Source organism: Xiphophorus couchianus, chromosome 12, assembly GCF_001444195.1.
Source record: "Xiphophorus couchianus chromosome 12, X_couchianus-1.0, whole genome shotgun sequence".
In the NCBI taxonomy this organism is placed as follows: Eukaryota; Metazoa; Chordata; class Actinopteri; order Cyprinodontiformes; family Poeciliidae; genus Xiphophorus; species Xiphophorus couchianus.
In genome coordinates, this window is record NC_040239.1 from 29963218 (window position 1) to 29979846 (window position 16629).

A 16629-nucleotide genomic window follows, 5' to 3' on the forward strand; every position below is an offset into this window, starting at 1 on the left:
GACCCACTTTGTTTGGCAGAGGGGTTTGTATATTCCTCTGCGTCTATTTTTAAGTCTGGGTGTCAGTAAGCTAAACAAAAGGAAAAAATATATAAAAAATCTGCTTACTGCTAAATTATGCTCTCATATATGTATTTTTGTTTTGTTTTTGTATTACAATACATACCTGACTCATTGGAATAGGTTTAAATGAAATTCTTGAAAAACAGAATTACAGAGTTCAGTGATGGTCCAAAGCAAAACCAGCTCCTCCGTTATCCCCCGCTCTGCACGGCTCAAACCCACAGCTGTTAAGTCTTATGTAACGTCATTAGAATGTATTTATTACGTTTCGATTGCAGAGCTTGAAAGGGTTTTAAGCTGCGCATAGTTGGGTATTTGGGCAGACATGTCACGGTTATCACAGCCATCTTTACCACCCTCCAGCTTTTCGCCTAATACTGTGAGGTCACGCAAACGGAGGGCTGTCACAGTGGGTCCACCGTGGCGTTAAGGAGCGGTTCAATTCTTTAAGCTTCTAAGGGGGATTATATCTGTGAACATTATATTGGCTTTATTCTGTATGTATGTGTTTGACTGATTTACAGCAAATCCACTCAAGGCAGATGAGCCTGTTATGTAAAATAGAAAGAAAGCATTTTAGGTCGAGGTAATGCAAATCTGAAACACCAGGAAGCAACGCTGTCTTCTCTTTAATCTTCGTTAGAATATAAGGACTAAAATGAGATGAGCAGATGTGTATATTCTATACATAGTTCTCATGTGGAGACACACTTCCAGGAGCTTTGTAGCTGACAGCCATCTTGATAGGTATCTGTAACTAACTGTCAACTAACTAACTACTACTACTTACAAACTGTAACTAACTGACAGTAACTATGGAGTCGCTATGACACAAGCTTAGAACTAGCGCTCACCTCGTTCCTGTCCGTCTCAGAAACAATGTAAGTACATCACAACTGCTACTCGACTACACATTTTGAGTACTCTACCCTCCTCTATGTAATACTAACATAAATATCAGTGATATTTACTGTAATACTTACTACTGAACTAGCAAAATTAGCTTAACTAATGTAGCTTTTATCCACAAACTAAGGCGAACATGTAGCCTACGTGTGTGTTTACTGCATTTACTTACTTTGCCAGTCACCAGAACCTTGTTGTTCGCCTGAAGAGTTCGGACATCCTTTACAAATCTGTAGAAATATTGATTATGTGCCTCCATGGATTACAGACCGCAAAGCTCCTCCACGGTGCACGCACTCTTCATGTTCACTAAGTAGTTAACTATGTCATAGTAGGAGATGGGAGGCAGACATGAGAGAAAAAAAAATCTGTTTAATCAATTTCTTTTTGAGTTCATGGATATTGCTAAACAAAATTAGGCTAATTTTAAATTAAATGTAAGTAGCGTCTCATTTGACTCGATTTTAGTATCCCAACAATCCTGTTTAGACTATTAAGGTTTTGCATACTCTTAATGTAATATCAATAACACCATCAAGATTTCTTAGATTTAAAAACATCAAATTTCTCTTGGCACCGTTTAGAACTGGTGTCAAAGTTTGGGTTTGAGATTGAATGTTAGCAACATAGATTCAAAACAAATTCATGAGTAAAATCTGTGCAGAAACAACAACCTCTTGTCAAGAGGCTATGTTTCTAATCGCTCATGAGATTGTTCCAAATACATAACCTTGTGGGTCACCCTTTGAGTTGGCAGTAAAGATGACTGAGAATAATTTTGTGCTCTGAAAACACAACCAGCTACTGCTGTCTGAGGCGTAAGGGGGGGAAAGCTGTTGTAAAAACAGCCTGTTAAAGTGCTTGAAAAGCCATTTATTACAGTAGTTAAACTACGCATGCCCTTCAAAGTACGTGTGGGTGTGTTGCTCTGTAAACACATAATGGCCGTGACTTCAGGAGGGGATGTGTTAGGAGTAGGAGTGAGGGGCTGTTTGTGCAGAGATGACCTTGTGTAGAAAGCCTGTTTCCTTTCTGGAGCAAAATGAATTACTGAATTTTCCGGGCAGACCTGCCTGGACATTTCCTCAGTAGGCGTCCTTGTGATCGCTACAACAACCGCTCTCGCTGAGGGTCTATTGTGATGTCGGCTTTCTCACACCGGCCGCAGCCAAGCGAGCGCCGTGTTTGAAACCCGTTTGCATGTGAGACAGAAACGATCAGGTTCCGGGGTGTAAGAACACATTTTTAAATCCTCCTCCAGATGTACTTCTGGTACTAAATAGGTTCTGACAGTTAACTAGAAGAGGACGTGCTGCTGGTATTGACTAGGAAGCTGCTTGAACTACAGTGGTGTCTTTTCTTTTTCCACCCTTGCCTCCTGAGGTTGGGTGCTTTGTTAATCTTCATCCTTTCAGATTCACAGCAAAAACACAAAATCTCACTGAGTATTTTTAGTCTAGTTTCTATATCTTAATGCACTCAAAATAAGACAAAACTAACTTATAAGCAACTGTTCAACAAGAAATATGAGTTTGTTTAAGTCAATAATTTCTTAATATTGATGAAAAGGTTCTAGCTCCATTAGCAGATCATTTCCCGTACTGGACAAGACATTTTTTTTCCTGATTAAACATGAAATAATCTGCCAATGCAGCTAGTAATTTTCCATTAATATTAAGAAATTATTGACTCGAAACAAACTCGTACTTCCTGCTGAAAAGTTACTTATAAGTTAGTTTCATAAGCTAGTCTCATTTCAAGTGTACAAAAGATACTTGCACTAGAAACAAGACCAAAAGATACTCGGTAAGATTCTGTGTCTCTGCAGGGTTCTCCAGGGTGACATGGCTCCGTCTTCCTCCTGTTTCCGGAATCCTTTATTTTCCTGTTTTCGTGCTGCGGTCAACCAAATTCACGGCCTCCTTAAAATACTCTAACAGTACAACAGATCTTAGACATCCTCTTTCTTTGGACTACTGTTTTAGATGCTTTTCTATTCTACCAGCGAGCTGCCAAGTCCTTGACAACAAGGCGATGATGATTATAGATGTTGGTGAGTCGGAGTGGCTGACGGTAATTACAGTACGCAGAAGGCTGCTCGTCTTAAAAAGACCCACTGACAAGTGTCACATATATTCCTAACATGTTTTTCCAGCCCAGGCTGGCTGAGAGCGTTTGTGTTGCAACACGACCCATCACACTCGGCTCTGCATTTTGCCTTTTTAAAAAAAAAAAAAAAAACAGGATTCTGAAACAAATCTGTTGTTGTGCGAGTTTTGAGACTTCTTTAAATATGTGAATTATGAGTAAATATCACACCAAGCTACAAGATCTTGTTTCTTCACAACAACAAAAGAAACATGTGGATGAAGGGGGACTCTGTGTTTATCCAGCGGGGCAAGTGAGTTTGCCTTGCCTTTTCACTTGTTTACCCACCCATTGACTTCACCTCGCTCACTGGGACAGGCTGGATTTAAGTAGGTCACAGGTTTATGGAGGTTAACAAAGGATTTAATATGAAAACAGAAGAGCATAATGCTGACTTTATTGTCAACTGTTAACATCATAATGACTACTGTAGTCCATGTGAGGATTTTTCTTCACTTTTTTGTATTTTAACTCGTTTTTTTCTGCACACAACTCAGTTTACCTCATTGTTTAGGGTGAAACGTGAACAATAAATAACACAATTATTGATATCATCAATAATTAGGGAGTTTCAATGTTGTACATGCTAATGCCTGTCATACATGAATGTGAATTTAATGCATTTGATGTCTTCACGGCAAATTACAACAATGACAGGACCATTGCATGGTTTTGTAAAGTCGCACAAAGCTAACCGGACCCGCCCAAAGCAGCCATAAGTCACATGGTAATGCAGCAAACATGTGGAACAAGGAGCTCCGGTAAAATGTATGGAAGCCCAAGTCATAAGTACAAGTTTTAAAGTAATCATTTCTAGTTTTAAGTTTAAAGTTACGGATTTAGAAGTCATAATTTCGATATTCAAATTAATTAATTTTGATTCAATTATGGGACGTTTGAATCATGGATTGAAAGTTATAATTATGACATTCAAAGTTATAATTATGAGATTCAAAGTTATAATTATGAGATTCAAAGTGATAATTTTGAGATAGAAAATTACGCTGTTTATCTAAGGAGGCTTGTTCCAGTATCTCATAATTATGACCTTGAATCTCAAAATTACAACTTTAGAAGTCAAAATTGTGACTTTTTATCTCAAAGTTATAACTTTGAATCTTGAAATTATGACTTTGTCTCAAAATGCTGACATTGAATTTTGAAATTATGACTTTGAAATTCATTCTATTTTTACTTTCATGTTGCAAATAGGTTAGCCTCACAAATGAGACCAAAATTAATTTATCTTTTTTGTGTTACCAGAAAAGTTTAGCGCCAGTGAGACATGGAGGTGGTAGCATCATGCTCTGTGCATGCTTTATTTTCAGCTGGTCAGAAGTGAAGGGAATATGGAAGGAGCTAAATGCAGGAAAAACCTGGATGAAAACCTGTTAGAGGTTAATAAAGACTTGAGATTTGGATGGAGGTTCACCTTCAAGACCACAACCTTAAACATTTAGTCAGAGCTGCTGCAGAATGAGTTAAAAAACTGTAGAAACACAGAGAAATTGTTCCTCCGACATGCTCTGTCTCATTTGACTGAGCCGTTGTCCAAAGAAGAATGGACAAATATTTCAGGTTCAGCACCGATGTCATTCTGCAATGACTTTACGATTCTCATTCCAGCTGGAAGTGGTGCTCCGGCTTGATGCCTTGGCCGTAATAATGCTTGTCTGTGTTAACTCCATGACCTAGCAGCATCTCCAGCTCATCATGTGACTATTGTGCTTTGTCTGCCCATTTTCTCCTAGACATGGAAAACCCTCCGTCTTACGGCTACGACCTGGAGCTTTCCGAGGAGCACCCGCCTCGCCACGAGCCTCTGTCCTTCAGCGGCTCGCCGTCCTCCTCGCCGCGGCTCCGCTCCAAGAGCCGGAACAGCCGGGACACACAGTCGTCCGGTTCTCTGGAGTCCACGCAGTCGGTAAAGTTGCTGTGACCAACAACTCTGACACATTGCCCGTCAGCTCCTGCTGCCACCGCTTTCCCCCTCTCTGCAGCTGCGTTGTCCTTTGGTGTCCTCTGTCCACGCTCCAGTCCACAATGCTCGTTATCTGTGCTTCTTCCTTCTGCTCATAAAAGTTGTTGCTTTGCTTTTTCTGCTGTCTATGTTAACCGTTTCTTCTTCTTTCTTTTTTTTTTTGCTTAAAATTAGGCTCTTTCACACAGTTTATGATGTGTCTTGTTGTCTGCCTGACCATTTCCCACAACTTTTACACCAATCACCCAGCAAGTTCTCAGATTAAATATTCCAAGAGAAAAAGCTGAAATAGGCCCTCCATAAACATTCTTGTTTTTTTGTTTTTTTTTAATTATTATTATTTTTTATTAGGGGCTTGACAGTTTTTAAGAAATTAACCTGTAGAATAAACATAACTGCAAATGCTGTCACAGTATTATCACACATAAAAGGTTTTACATGGATTTTTATTTGACACACAAAGTAGTACTTGAATGGCAAGTGGGGAAAAAAAGAACACATGCTTTTACATGTGGTCCAAAAATAAAAAACTGAAAAGTGTGGCATGCATTTATCGCACAATCATCCCCCCTCTAACTCCTGAAACTCATACACAAACATCAGCAACATGGAAATAAACATCAGTTGTGTCGACCCAGTTTTACTTATTGAACTGATACTGATATGTCAATAAATGACTAACATCGGCCGATGCCAATCTTAATGCCGATATATCGTGCATCCCTTGTGTTAAGACACAAATATGCTTTAAACTAAACTCTTCCACTGTGACTCTGACTGTACTGTGATAGCAATAAAGGCTATGAATTAAAACCCTATTTGTTACTTTAAAGTAGTCTACTGGCTGTGACTCCGTGACACAGCATTCATAGCGGCACAAACACAAATATTGTTTTTGAAAAATATTTTGATTTACAACAGGATTCTTAAAGACCCCAAAACTGCTCAGAGTAACATAATTTAGTCTTTTTTTCAAATTTGCTTATATTTATTGATGTTCTCATGAAACTGTGGAGAAAACAGCAAAAATAGCATTTATTTACCGCCAGTCTTGTTTTTTTATTTACCATCAATAACTGAAATTTACCATGATAAATCGATGACGATAAATAGTTTTTTTTTTTTTAGATAAGATAAAAAAAATCACAATTCACAATAAATGATGAGCAGTACGATAAATTCTCACCCCTGCTTTGTGTTGGATTTTTCAGAATGAATCCGTTAAAACCTGCAACATTTCTGGTTGTAGAAAATGTAAAAAGGTTCAAGAGGTATCAAAACTGCACCTCGTTAAACTCACACTACACCTTTAGGATGTCTTTAATTTAAGCCACTAACTAATTTTATTATGGGATTTGCTTAAATTCAGGTAAATATAGATGTATGTAAAATCTGATTCTTTGTGTTATTTCAGTTTCCTTTTTGGTGAAATCAAATGATTTAATGAAGCAACAACATATGAACAAATCTGTCTGATCATAAATCGATTCATTCAGTTTGTCACAGTTGCTGCAGCAAGCTCAGTTAAATCACGTCTAACGGGTTATTTCTGACATGGTCCAAATAAATCTGCTTATATCAGATTTAATTGCTGAATTAAAAGGTGTCAGCGTGGCAAATTAAAATGGAAATAAAAGTACTTCATATATGTTTACATTGCTGTATTCTCTGTTTAATAGCTGAGCTGCTGTATAAAAGTAGAAATTAAAAAAATGCCAGCCGATGCGCCCACATGCCACCAATTAAATGCAGAGCAGCATGTAGCTGCCAGATGGGGGAATGCTTTTCATTGTGAAGCGGGGCGTCGGTGAAAAGGCCGCACGCAGTCAGCAAACACACGGTAGCCAAACAGATGTTTGAAAAAAAACCCCAAAAAACTTGCATCCCTCCCCATTTTTTTGCTCTGTTCCTCTCATATCTGCGGTATTCTTCTCTTCTGATGTGATTTTCAAAGCCTAAGTGACTGCGGTGGGTGGGGGAGGAGAGGGCTGGGCTTCGTTTTCACTCCAGCACACACACACACACAACAGCAGAGTTATTACTGACAGAGTTATTCCAACTGAAATGAGCGATATCTTTGACCCGCTTCAAACAACTCCTTGTGGAGAGAGAGAAAACAAACATTTGTCTTTTTTAAGAGGTCAGGAGTGTTGGCTGCTGGCCTCCTGGAATGTAAAACTCCTGCAGGGTGCGATAACGACTCCAGTTCCCACATTGCCCAACAGCTAGTTAAAGTTTTCTGCTTGTGGGCAAGTTTTTAAAGCTTATTTTGCATTTCAAGTTGCTGTCATTAATCATCTCGGTTAAAAACTAAAAATGTCTTCATGTCTCAGAAGGTTTTTTTCTTCATCTTCTTTCCCACCATTTCATGTTTGTATCAGGTGGAGCTGGAACAGGAAAAGGGGCAGGAGATGAGGAAGTGGGTTCTGTCTGGGATCCTGGCCAGCGAAGAAACGTACCTCAGTCACCTGGAAGCCCTGCTGATAGTATGTAGCAACTCTTTATGCTGAGATGTCATTGATCACATTCTGAAACGACTATAATATCCACTAGAGATGCAGCCAAATATTGTCCGGTCAAATTCTCAGATTGATTGATCACGTCGCTAGATGTTGAAACTACTGAGAGAATAATACATTTTACAGCTTAAATTAATAATTAATTGTCAAAATTTTCTAATAAGTACTAAGAGATAAGAATAATTAGGCACATGCTAAGTTTAGATAATCAATATAATGTGCTTTTTAGATTTTCGAATCATTTTCTGCTACATTAGTGTGATTGTTTCTGTAAACATGACAAATATTTAAGGTGTTTAGGCAAAAGGCACATAGCTAAGTTTTGTTGTGTTTTTTTTTTTTCCATACATAAGTCAGAAATAAAGGAAAAAAATCACACAGTTCTTTTAAAAAAAAAAAAAAAAAAAAAACTAATTGATGGATGACTAGCAGATGGCTCTATGTTGGTCCCAAAATGATAATTTTCAAATATTTGAGTGTAGTTTAAATGAATAAAAATCCAAAATAAAAAACCCCACAATATCAAATGAGCCCATGATTTTAATATGAGGTGTAATATTTGTAAAACAGTAACAATAGACACAAATAAACTTTGATTTTTGAGCCGCCCCGTACCACAGTGCCCTGGGCTACCGCCCTTTTTAATGTCTGGCTTAGCCTATAACTAAAATCTGGTTTTGCTGTCCTTAGTGGACAACAACTGGTCTAATGTGTTTTTATAACTGATTGAATCGTGAACTCTAACCTGTTGTGGGGGTTTTGTAACTTCCTGGATGAGACATCAATGCCTCCTTGGAGTAACCGTGGCAACCAGCCATTCCAAAGGAGGCCTCCCTGCTGCTCCCAAAGTTACAAAGAAATGGCTTTGTAACCATTTGGAAGTTGATTACGTCATTTTCTCTTTTTTTCCTCATCCGTTCATGAATTTCTTTAGACCAGGACGTGATGTGTTTCCTTTTCAGATCTTTTAGCTCACTCCATGTTGTCAGACAAGTTTCTACATAACGGATTTCTTGTTCAAACAGGTTTAGAAGTAAAACGGGTCAACGTGTGGCTTGGGAAACGGACGATTAAAATGTGGTTAATCACAGTTAATTCATGGCTTAACAAGTGGAGGAGAGTATGATAACTTTTTCACATAGGGCCATGATAATTTGGTAGTTTTTTATTTATTTATTAATAAATAAAATCATCTGCTGTAATCTGAGTGTTATATTTACTCACATTGTGTCTGTAGGAAATAATTTCTTTCAGGATTTAACACTGTAAGTAAAAACAAAAGAAATCTTTGAGTTGCCAATGCCGTTTTCAGAGCATAGTGCCTTTTTTAGGTTTTTGTTTTAGCTTTTTTAAGAAATATATTAAGCATCTACTCTCTGTTTGATTATTTACTGACTTTAACCATTTAAATACCTAGAAGAATTGTGCAAGATGGATCTAATTTGGGCTGCAACTCTTGTGTGAGAAGAGCCACGTCTGGGCAGATCCAGACATGGGATCTCTGTCTGAGCAAGACCGAAAGTTTAATTATGGAAGAAAAAAAATGTTCAGTTAGATTCTACTTGCTCTAAAAATACCAATATTTGTTCGTCTAAAAGTTATTTGTCACACTGCTGGTTAACAGAACTGATTTGACATTTAAAATTAGCAGATGTTCTCCAGAAATGTATTTGAACTTTGGAAGAATAAAAAAAGAATAATTACAAATTACAAGAGCAATTATTTAATTGAAGAGAAAAATCCAGCAGAAAAATGAATGTAAAATAAAATTTCTAATGACGATGTTTCTAGAAAATTATCCTATTAGCAAAATCCAAAGCCCATTTGGTACTGCTATTAGATTTATAAAATAAAATTGACAGAAATCATTTAGAATATGATTTGTGCTTCAGAAAATACTGATAATACTGATACATGAGCAATAAGAAATGTATGACGTAACGTTTTCTGCATTCATAGAAACAAAAACACTAATCAGTCAAAGCTTCAAAAAGTTAATAAATGAGTGATTTGAAGTACAGTATTTTAGAGTTTTGTCAATTAAAATTTAACTTGTTTAGGGCTGATAGTCTGTGCTTGTCTCTTGTAGCCCATGAAGCCCCTGAAGGCGGCAGCCACCACCTCCCAGCCGATGCTGACCATCCAGCAGATAGAGACCATCTTCTTCAATGTGCCTGAGCTCCACGAGATCCACAAGGACTTCTACGACGCTCTGCTGCCCAGAGTCCAAGACTGGAGCCACCAGCAGTGTGTGGGCGACCTCTTCCAGAAGCTGGTACGCCGGTTTTGATTTCACTACACCGGAATCAGTTGTGTTGCTCTCTTGAGTCCTCGTAAAAATCAGAGGAAGTAGCGCCTTGTATTTTTATCTATTTTCTTTGGCATGGGTGATGACATCCAGGAGATAAGTCAACGTGTCTTGACAATGCTTCGACACGCAAAGCTTGTTTTTCCACTCACTTTGATCCAACTAGAAGGAAGTTGAGGCTAACGCTAATAAGAAAACCAAAACAGAAATGAAGGAAGCCCGTGGGAAAATGGCTGTTGTGAGTAAATGCTTGCAACAATCATCTTTTTTTTAGTTACATTTGACCATCATTTACTTACAGCTCCAAATCCCCCCTCCCCCCCCCCCACACACCCTCCCCCCAAAAAACAAACTCTTGTGATCTAAACCTTGTGAGTAAGAACGCTCTGCATTAAGAAAGGAGAAGCCCCGCATAGCGTGTGGGGGGGGTTCCATCAAAGAGACCACCGTTTAGCACGTGAGCAACTTTCAACAAACTAATTACAGCTCTTCCTAAATGTCATAACTTTAATCGCTAATGATTGCTTAAAGAGCAGAAAACTTGCCGAGTGGAAAGGTGATGGTCTCTGGCTCTAATTGTAACGTTTTTGTGTTAATCTCGTTGGAACTTGTGTCTGATCCGAGTAGACTGCCTGGAGGCGTCCCCCGGCCAGATTAAAGAGCCGCTTCGCCACATTACGAGCAGTAAAGGAGTGCTCAAGGCTCTGTAGGAGGTTGAGCTACCTCGGCGAAGGCGAAAGATTAAAGGCACATACGTAAAGGGGTTTATGAACGCCAGCGAACGCTGAGTCAGACTCAGCTGGGTCGGCTAAGCGACGCATGGCGTGCTGCGCTCACCAATGCTCTTTAGTAACGTGTAAGTCTTTCTCTGTGTTCACCGCAGGCCAGCCAGCTCGGGGTGTACCGGGCCTTCGTGGACAACTATAAGGTTGCCGTGGAGACAGCAGACAAGTGCTGCCAGGCCAACGCGCAGTTTGCAGAGATATCTGAGGTATGTGCAGTGGGGCCGCAGCGTTACAGGCTCTGCTGCCTGAGACAAGTGATGACAGGGCAGTTTTCTCTAGCCCTTACAGCAGCTGCAGTCAGTCAAGCTCGCTGTGGATTAGCGAGCTTGACTTGTTTTTTCGAGCTTGAGTGTTTGTTTTTTCTTCTCCCTCTTATCTCAGGATCTCAAGGTTAAAAGCACAAAGGATTGCAAAGACCAGTCTGCCAAATATTCTCTGGAAAGTGAGTATTGAGTCAGATGAAATGTCAACTTTCCTGGTAATCCATTGTTTTTGTTCACTGTGACGACTCCTCGTCCACAGCTCTCCTCTACAAACCTGTGGACAGGGTGACACGCAGCACTCTTGTTCTCCATGTAAGTCCGTAATTGAAGCCACAATTTTGCACGGGGGAACCCTTTTCAAAACCGAATTCCTTTGATTTTTCTGTTTTCGCCTTTAGGACCTGCTGAAGCACACGCCCTCCGGTCATCCAGACTACCCGCTGTTACAGGATGCCCTCCGCATCTCTCAGAACTTTTTGTCCAGTATTAATGAAGAGATCACCCCACGCAGACAGTCTATGACTGTTAAAAAGGGAGAGGTGAGTTTGTTTGGAAACTTGAAGAGTTTCTACTGCCTCAAGATTTGATTATTATTATTATTATTATTTTATTTTGAATATGCAGATTATACTTAGCATCCCACTTATTACAAAATAATATACATTTCACAATATCAAATGAAATTTAAAGTGGCCGAGTTATGTAAAATCAACCCTTTTCAGCTTTACATCTTATTATAGTGTTATTCCCTCATCAAAAACACACCTGGAGTGTTGCTCTGATTCTGTCATGTGTGTCAGAGAAATCCTTTAATCTTCCATGGCAACTATTCAACTGTGTAAGACACCTTCAAGACACAGCTGCTCCTTGGAGTTACAGTTTTCAACCTTCTGAGCTTCAGCCTCATAGAGCCGCCCTCCCCCGTAACTCTCCACTCGGCTCCTTCAGACTAGCCAGCAACAATTAGCAAACATCTGGTGGAACTGCGCATCAGTTGATGTTTGCTATGAACCCAAAGCATAAAGACATTAAGAGAGCTTAATTATTTGTTTATTCATTACAAGTCATACCTGATTAAATCAGCTTGATTTAATCAGCAAGCTAAAACATCTGGCTAGCTGTTAGCATCCATCACTCTGAAAAGGTATTGACCTTTCCAGTAACCTCACAATGATCTGAGATCTTTCTTCTTTCTTTTTTAAACATTATATTTATTGAATTTTATAAGATAATAACAAACAAGTGACAGTGATACGTTTGACATAAGATTCACATTAAACAACTTGGTCCCCAAAGTAAACAAATATAAATAATAAAGAAACAATAAAAAAAACAACAACTCAACAGTACATATATCAGGAAATAAAAACAGAGAAATAAAAAAAACACGCAAAAAGACTCGGCAATCTGTACTGTTCTCTTAATTTCCTTTGTAGTGTTTCAGAAACTCGGTCAACGGTGTCAGAGGAAATTTCGCTCCCTTTCCTTTGACAATGTAAGTGAGTCGCTCCAGAGCCATTCATGATGTCATCTCCTTTACCCACATGTGGTTTGACAATATGTCCATTTATTTCCAGTGTAGAGATATTAATCTCCTGGCCTGCAGGAGCACAAAGTCAATCAATTTTAACTGTCTGGAACTAAAAACACAGTTCTCTGGATAAATACCTAATACACACATATTAGCCTCAGCAGGTACATTCACTCCAACAATCTTTGACAAAGTTCCAATATTGCTGTAATTTTTGACACTCCAATACACAGTGAAAACGAGTACCCTTTCCAACCCAACACTTACTGCAGCTGGCTGGGATGTTAGGTTCCCAGCGGTTCACTCTGACTGGAGTTAGGCAAGTTCTCATCAACAACTCGTATTGAAGGAGTTTCATCCTTGTATTAATTGACTGCTATTGGGCTTTTAAGCATTGCAGTTTTCCAATTCGCCTCTTGTATCTCTTCTCGGATGTCAGATCTCCACACGTCCAATCTATCTGCGGTGGATTCCTCATCATGCATTAGTAAGGCTGCATAAAATAAAGAAATGTGACCTCTCGTCTAGATTTTCTAGTACAATATTCTCTAGGTTTGACAGTGGTGGTTTGGATTCAATCTGTTAGTGTTTTGACATAATGAAATGTTTAATTGGTAAATACTTATAAAAGTTACTTCTTACATTGTGTGTGAATTGTGAGACAGTTATTTTTGGTTTTTAAGCATATGCACTGACTGATGGCACCTTTTAAATTTCGTTGTCCTTGTGACAATGATAATAAAGATTTATCTTATCTTATCTTAGTTCTTAACCAAGAGCCTCTTTCTGTGGGAGTTTGTATGTTCTCCCAGTGTTAGTGGGGGTTTTCTCTGGGTGCTCAGGTTCCCCTAGATTTCTAAAACCATTTAAATTGGGGTTATTGACCAATGTAAATTGTCCTCAAGAAAGGTAGTATTAATTTCTAGAAAATTTTATTTGTGAATGATTCAGATCAGAGAAAGAAACAAAAAAAAGTCATTTGTGGTGAGAAAAGCAAGATGCTTGTTTTAGAGAACCAGTCCTGGTTTTAGAACAGTAAAGCTGCATATAGTTGTATTAAAAGTGAATGAGTTGAAGTCTTTGGGGCTTCCCAAATGATGAAAGTCCACTTCATTTAATCCTCACTGAGCTAAACAGGAAATTGTCTGGGTTTTTACTGTAAATGTATCATATGTCGAGATAGCTTATCCAGAAAAAGTCAGACTCATTAGATGGGGGGGGGGGAAGATGTATAATAATTCCCCATGTGACTCCCAGGTTTACCGCACTGCATTTTATTTGAATTATTTATTTCTTTTTTTAAATAAATCCTCCTTGTGGATTTCAGGATCACACCTATAATTTCCTCCCTGCCCCGACAGTTGACGGTAAAAAAAAAAGCCGAGAGCACACGGCGTCTGGAAGGCACAGTAAGACAGCAGCGTGAGTCAGGCTGCTGCTGACTCACTGGCCTGAATGCCTGTTGCGAAAACAAGTTCAGGAAGCAGCACAAACACGGGAGGCTAAGAGGTCTCCGTGTCGCACAACCAGACAAATCAGCCGATCTTTGCGCCGCGCTCACTCCCATCCTTCCCTGCTGTGGTGTCAAATGCGCTTCCCAGAAATCACCAGCGTGTTGCCTTATCGACCAGGCTGTCGGACGGAGCAACCTTTTGCACTGGGTGGGCGCGCTGACTTGTCTGTGTTTCCTGATGGCCTTTTCTACTCCCTTTTGTAGAGCACACATCTTATTGCTTGGATTCAGATGGTCTGACTGGGAACTTCCTCTGTCCTTTCCTGGGAACTTGTCTTGCCCAGAAGAACAGGATTCAAAGTTCCTAAGAAAAGTCTTTCGCATGTTGTCTAAGGAAGCCTGAAAGGCCACAAAGAGATTTACTGATAACAAGCCAAGCCTTGACAATTTGCTTTAAAATTACGAGGTGGTTGTTGCAAATGATGAGCTGTTGGCTAAGTTTGTATCTCTGCTAATGTTTTTGCACCATAAGTGCCTGTAATTACCCCAACCATTAAAACCATAAGAGTTTATTTAACTTTTCCTCTTGTGCATACCCCAGCGCTCGGTGTCTCATCACTTGTGCAGAAAAAAAAGAAACAAAACAGACACGCAGTGTTTAAAGCTTGACATGTCGTGCAGCGATGGCTCCTATTTTTTTTTCCCATCGGCATTATTATTGACTTGCGGTCACGTTTGCGTCCCCAAAAACAATAAGCGGAAGTAACCCTGGCACGGCGCTTTAGAAGCAGGACTCTGCCGCTGGATGCGCTTGATTCTCTCACCAGAGTGTTTGGAACGAGGCCGAGTTGAGCTGGAGTGCGGCGGAGCGTGGCGGAGGAAAAGCTTCCCCTGTTTTTCTGCAGCTGTGGTTGGTGTGCTCACATGAGCAGTGCCTCAGCGCAGGGGTCAGAGGGCAGTGGAAGAATTTAGGTGCACGCTCTTGCAGGATAAAAGCTCAATTCCATCATATCCGCCTTGAACCCCAGACTGTTTGGTTTAACTTTGAATAGAATGTCAAATACTTAAGTCTGTAATTGATTACAGACTTTCCTTACAAAGGTGCAGTATCATGTAAAATTAACTTTTTTGAGCTTTCCATCATGTTGTAATGTTATTCACTCATCAAAATCATACCTTGATTCGTTCATGAATGTTTGAGAAATCCTTTTATCTCCCATGGCAACCATTCAGCTGTGCAAAACTCCTAGTTGGACATAGCTCCACCTTTGGTACGCAGCTCCTCCTTAGAGCTGCAGTTTCCACGCTTCCTCCTCACAGGGCCCCACTCCCACACATATTCTCCACTCAACTCCTTCAGACTAGCCAGCAGCAATTAACAAACGCCTGGTGGAATGTTGTATCAGCTGAGCTCGTTATAGGAACTACTTAGTGCAACGCTGGTAAAAACGTTGCTGAAGGGTTGAAAGAGAAGCCATGTTGTGACGACTTCCTGAAGGCGGCGTTTCAGAAAGGACAGAAGTTTTTCAAGATACAGAGGCCCAATTTCAAAGTGTTAAATTCTAAAGTAAAATTCATTTTAAGAAATATCTGATGTATTCAGCATTTTTATAACAACTGAAGGTAACATAGTGGCTTGATTGTGCTATAAAATGCCACTATGTGCCTGAGAAATACATAATACTGGGCCTTTAAATTCATGTATCTTAAATTAAGGCCTTAAAATGTCTGAAATGTATCTTTTTAAAAAATGTAAGTTGGCCTTATACGCCAATTACAGGTCTTGTATTTTGTCATGGCAGGACTATTTTATGTTGTATGTAGTTTTTTTTTTCTTTTGAGACCTTTTTGTCAGGCAAAAGATTGAGTCTCGCACAGACATCTTCATTGCTTTTGGTAACAAGCTACTACTTTACTCTTGCTGGCTAGCTAACTAGCGTTTTATGCATCTATATGGGTAAGTATAGATGTATCACCAGCTGGTTGGAAAATGTTTGTTTTTGCCACTTGCTCTCCTCCGTTGCCAGCCTACGTGATCTTCCGAACCACCCCAACAAAACAGGATGTGAGAGTGAATAAAATTAATAAAATATTATAATGGTGCTCAAATGAAAACTTTTCACACAAATGACAATCTAGACATAAAGTGTATTACAAAATTTACTCTTACTGGAGTCAAATTTCTGGACACCGAGTAACTTCACTGAATGAAGATCAAACCTATTTTCACCAAAAATGCATCAGAAAGCATCAAAATAGGTAATTCATTTGTATTAATGCTATCATTTTAGTCTTCAAAATACCAGCGTTTGTGCATGATTTTGTATTTTTAGTCCGTCTGATGACATTTTGAAATATCAAATTTGATTTTTTGCTTTAATTGCTTGGTAGTCTTTTTACAGACTACGTTTTTACTCTTTCTTGAGTAATTGTTTTTACTTCTACTTGAGTAAAGTTGAAGTAGTGCTGCTTTTACTTTAGTACACTTTTTGGGTACTCCTCTCAACACACTATGCTCACAAAAAAACACGGCAGTAGCAGCATGTTGGAACAGTCAGAAAAACATATTTTTTTTTACTTCTGCACTAATCCTCCAGATTACTCCAGTCCAAGTTCAGATCTAAGTCCACTCTAGAATCTGTGGCCAGGCTTGAAAATTGAGCAATTTTTTT

General features: G+C 39.2%; 1 protein-coding gene across 1 annotated transcript in view; it reads left to right on the forward strand.

The window, feature by feature from the left end:
* The window catches only part of LOC114154479 (breakpoint cluster region protein), a 51510-nt gene that overhangs the window by 14919 nt on the left and 19962 nt on the right, over window positions 1-16629 (forward strand). Inside the window, exons 2-8 of the mRNA XM_028033581.1 lie at window positions 4869-5041; window positions 7480-7584; window positions 9707-9892; window positions 10809-10916; window positions 11092-11152; window positions 11233-11285; window positions 11372-11512. Of these exons, the coding sequence (XP_027889382.1) occupies window positions 4869-5041; window positions 7480-7584; window positions 9707-9892; window positions 10809-10916; window positions 11092-11152; window positions 11233-11285; window positions 11372-11512 (827 nt within the window). The remainder of the gene's footprint in view (window positions 1-4868; window positions 5042-7479; window positions 7585-9706; window positions 9893-10808; window positions 10917-11091; window positions 11153-11232; window positions 11286-11371; window positions 11513-16629) is intronic.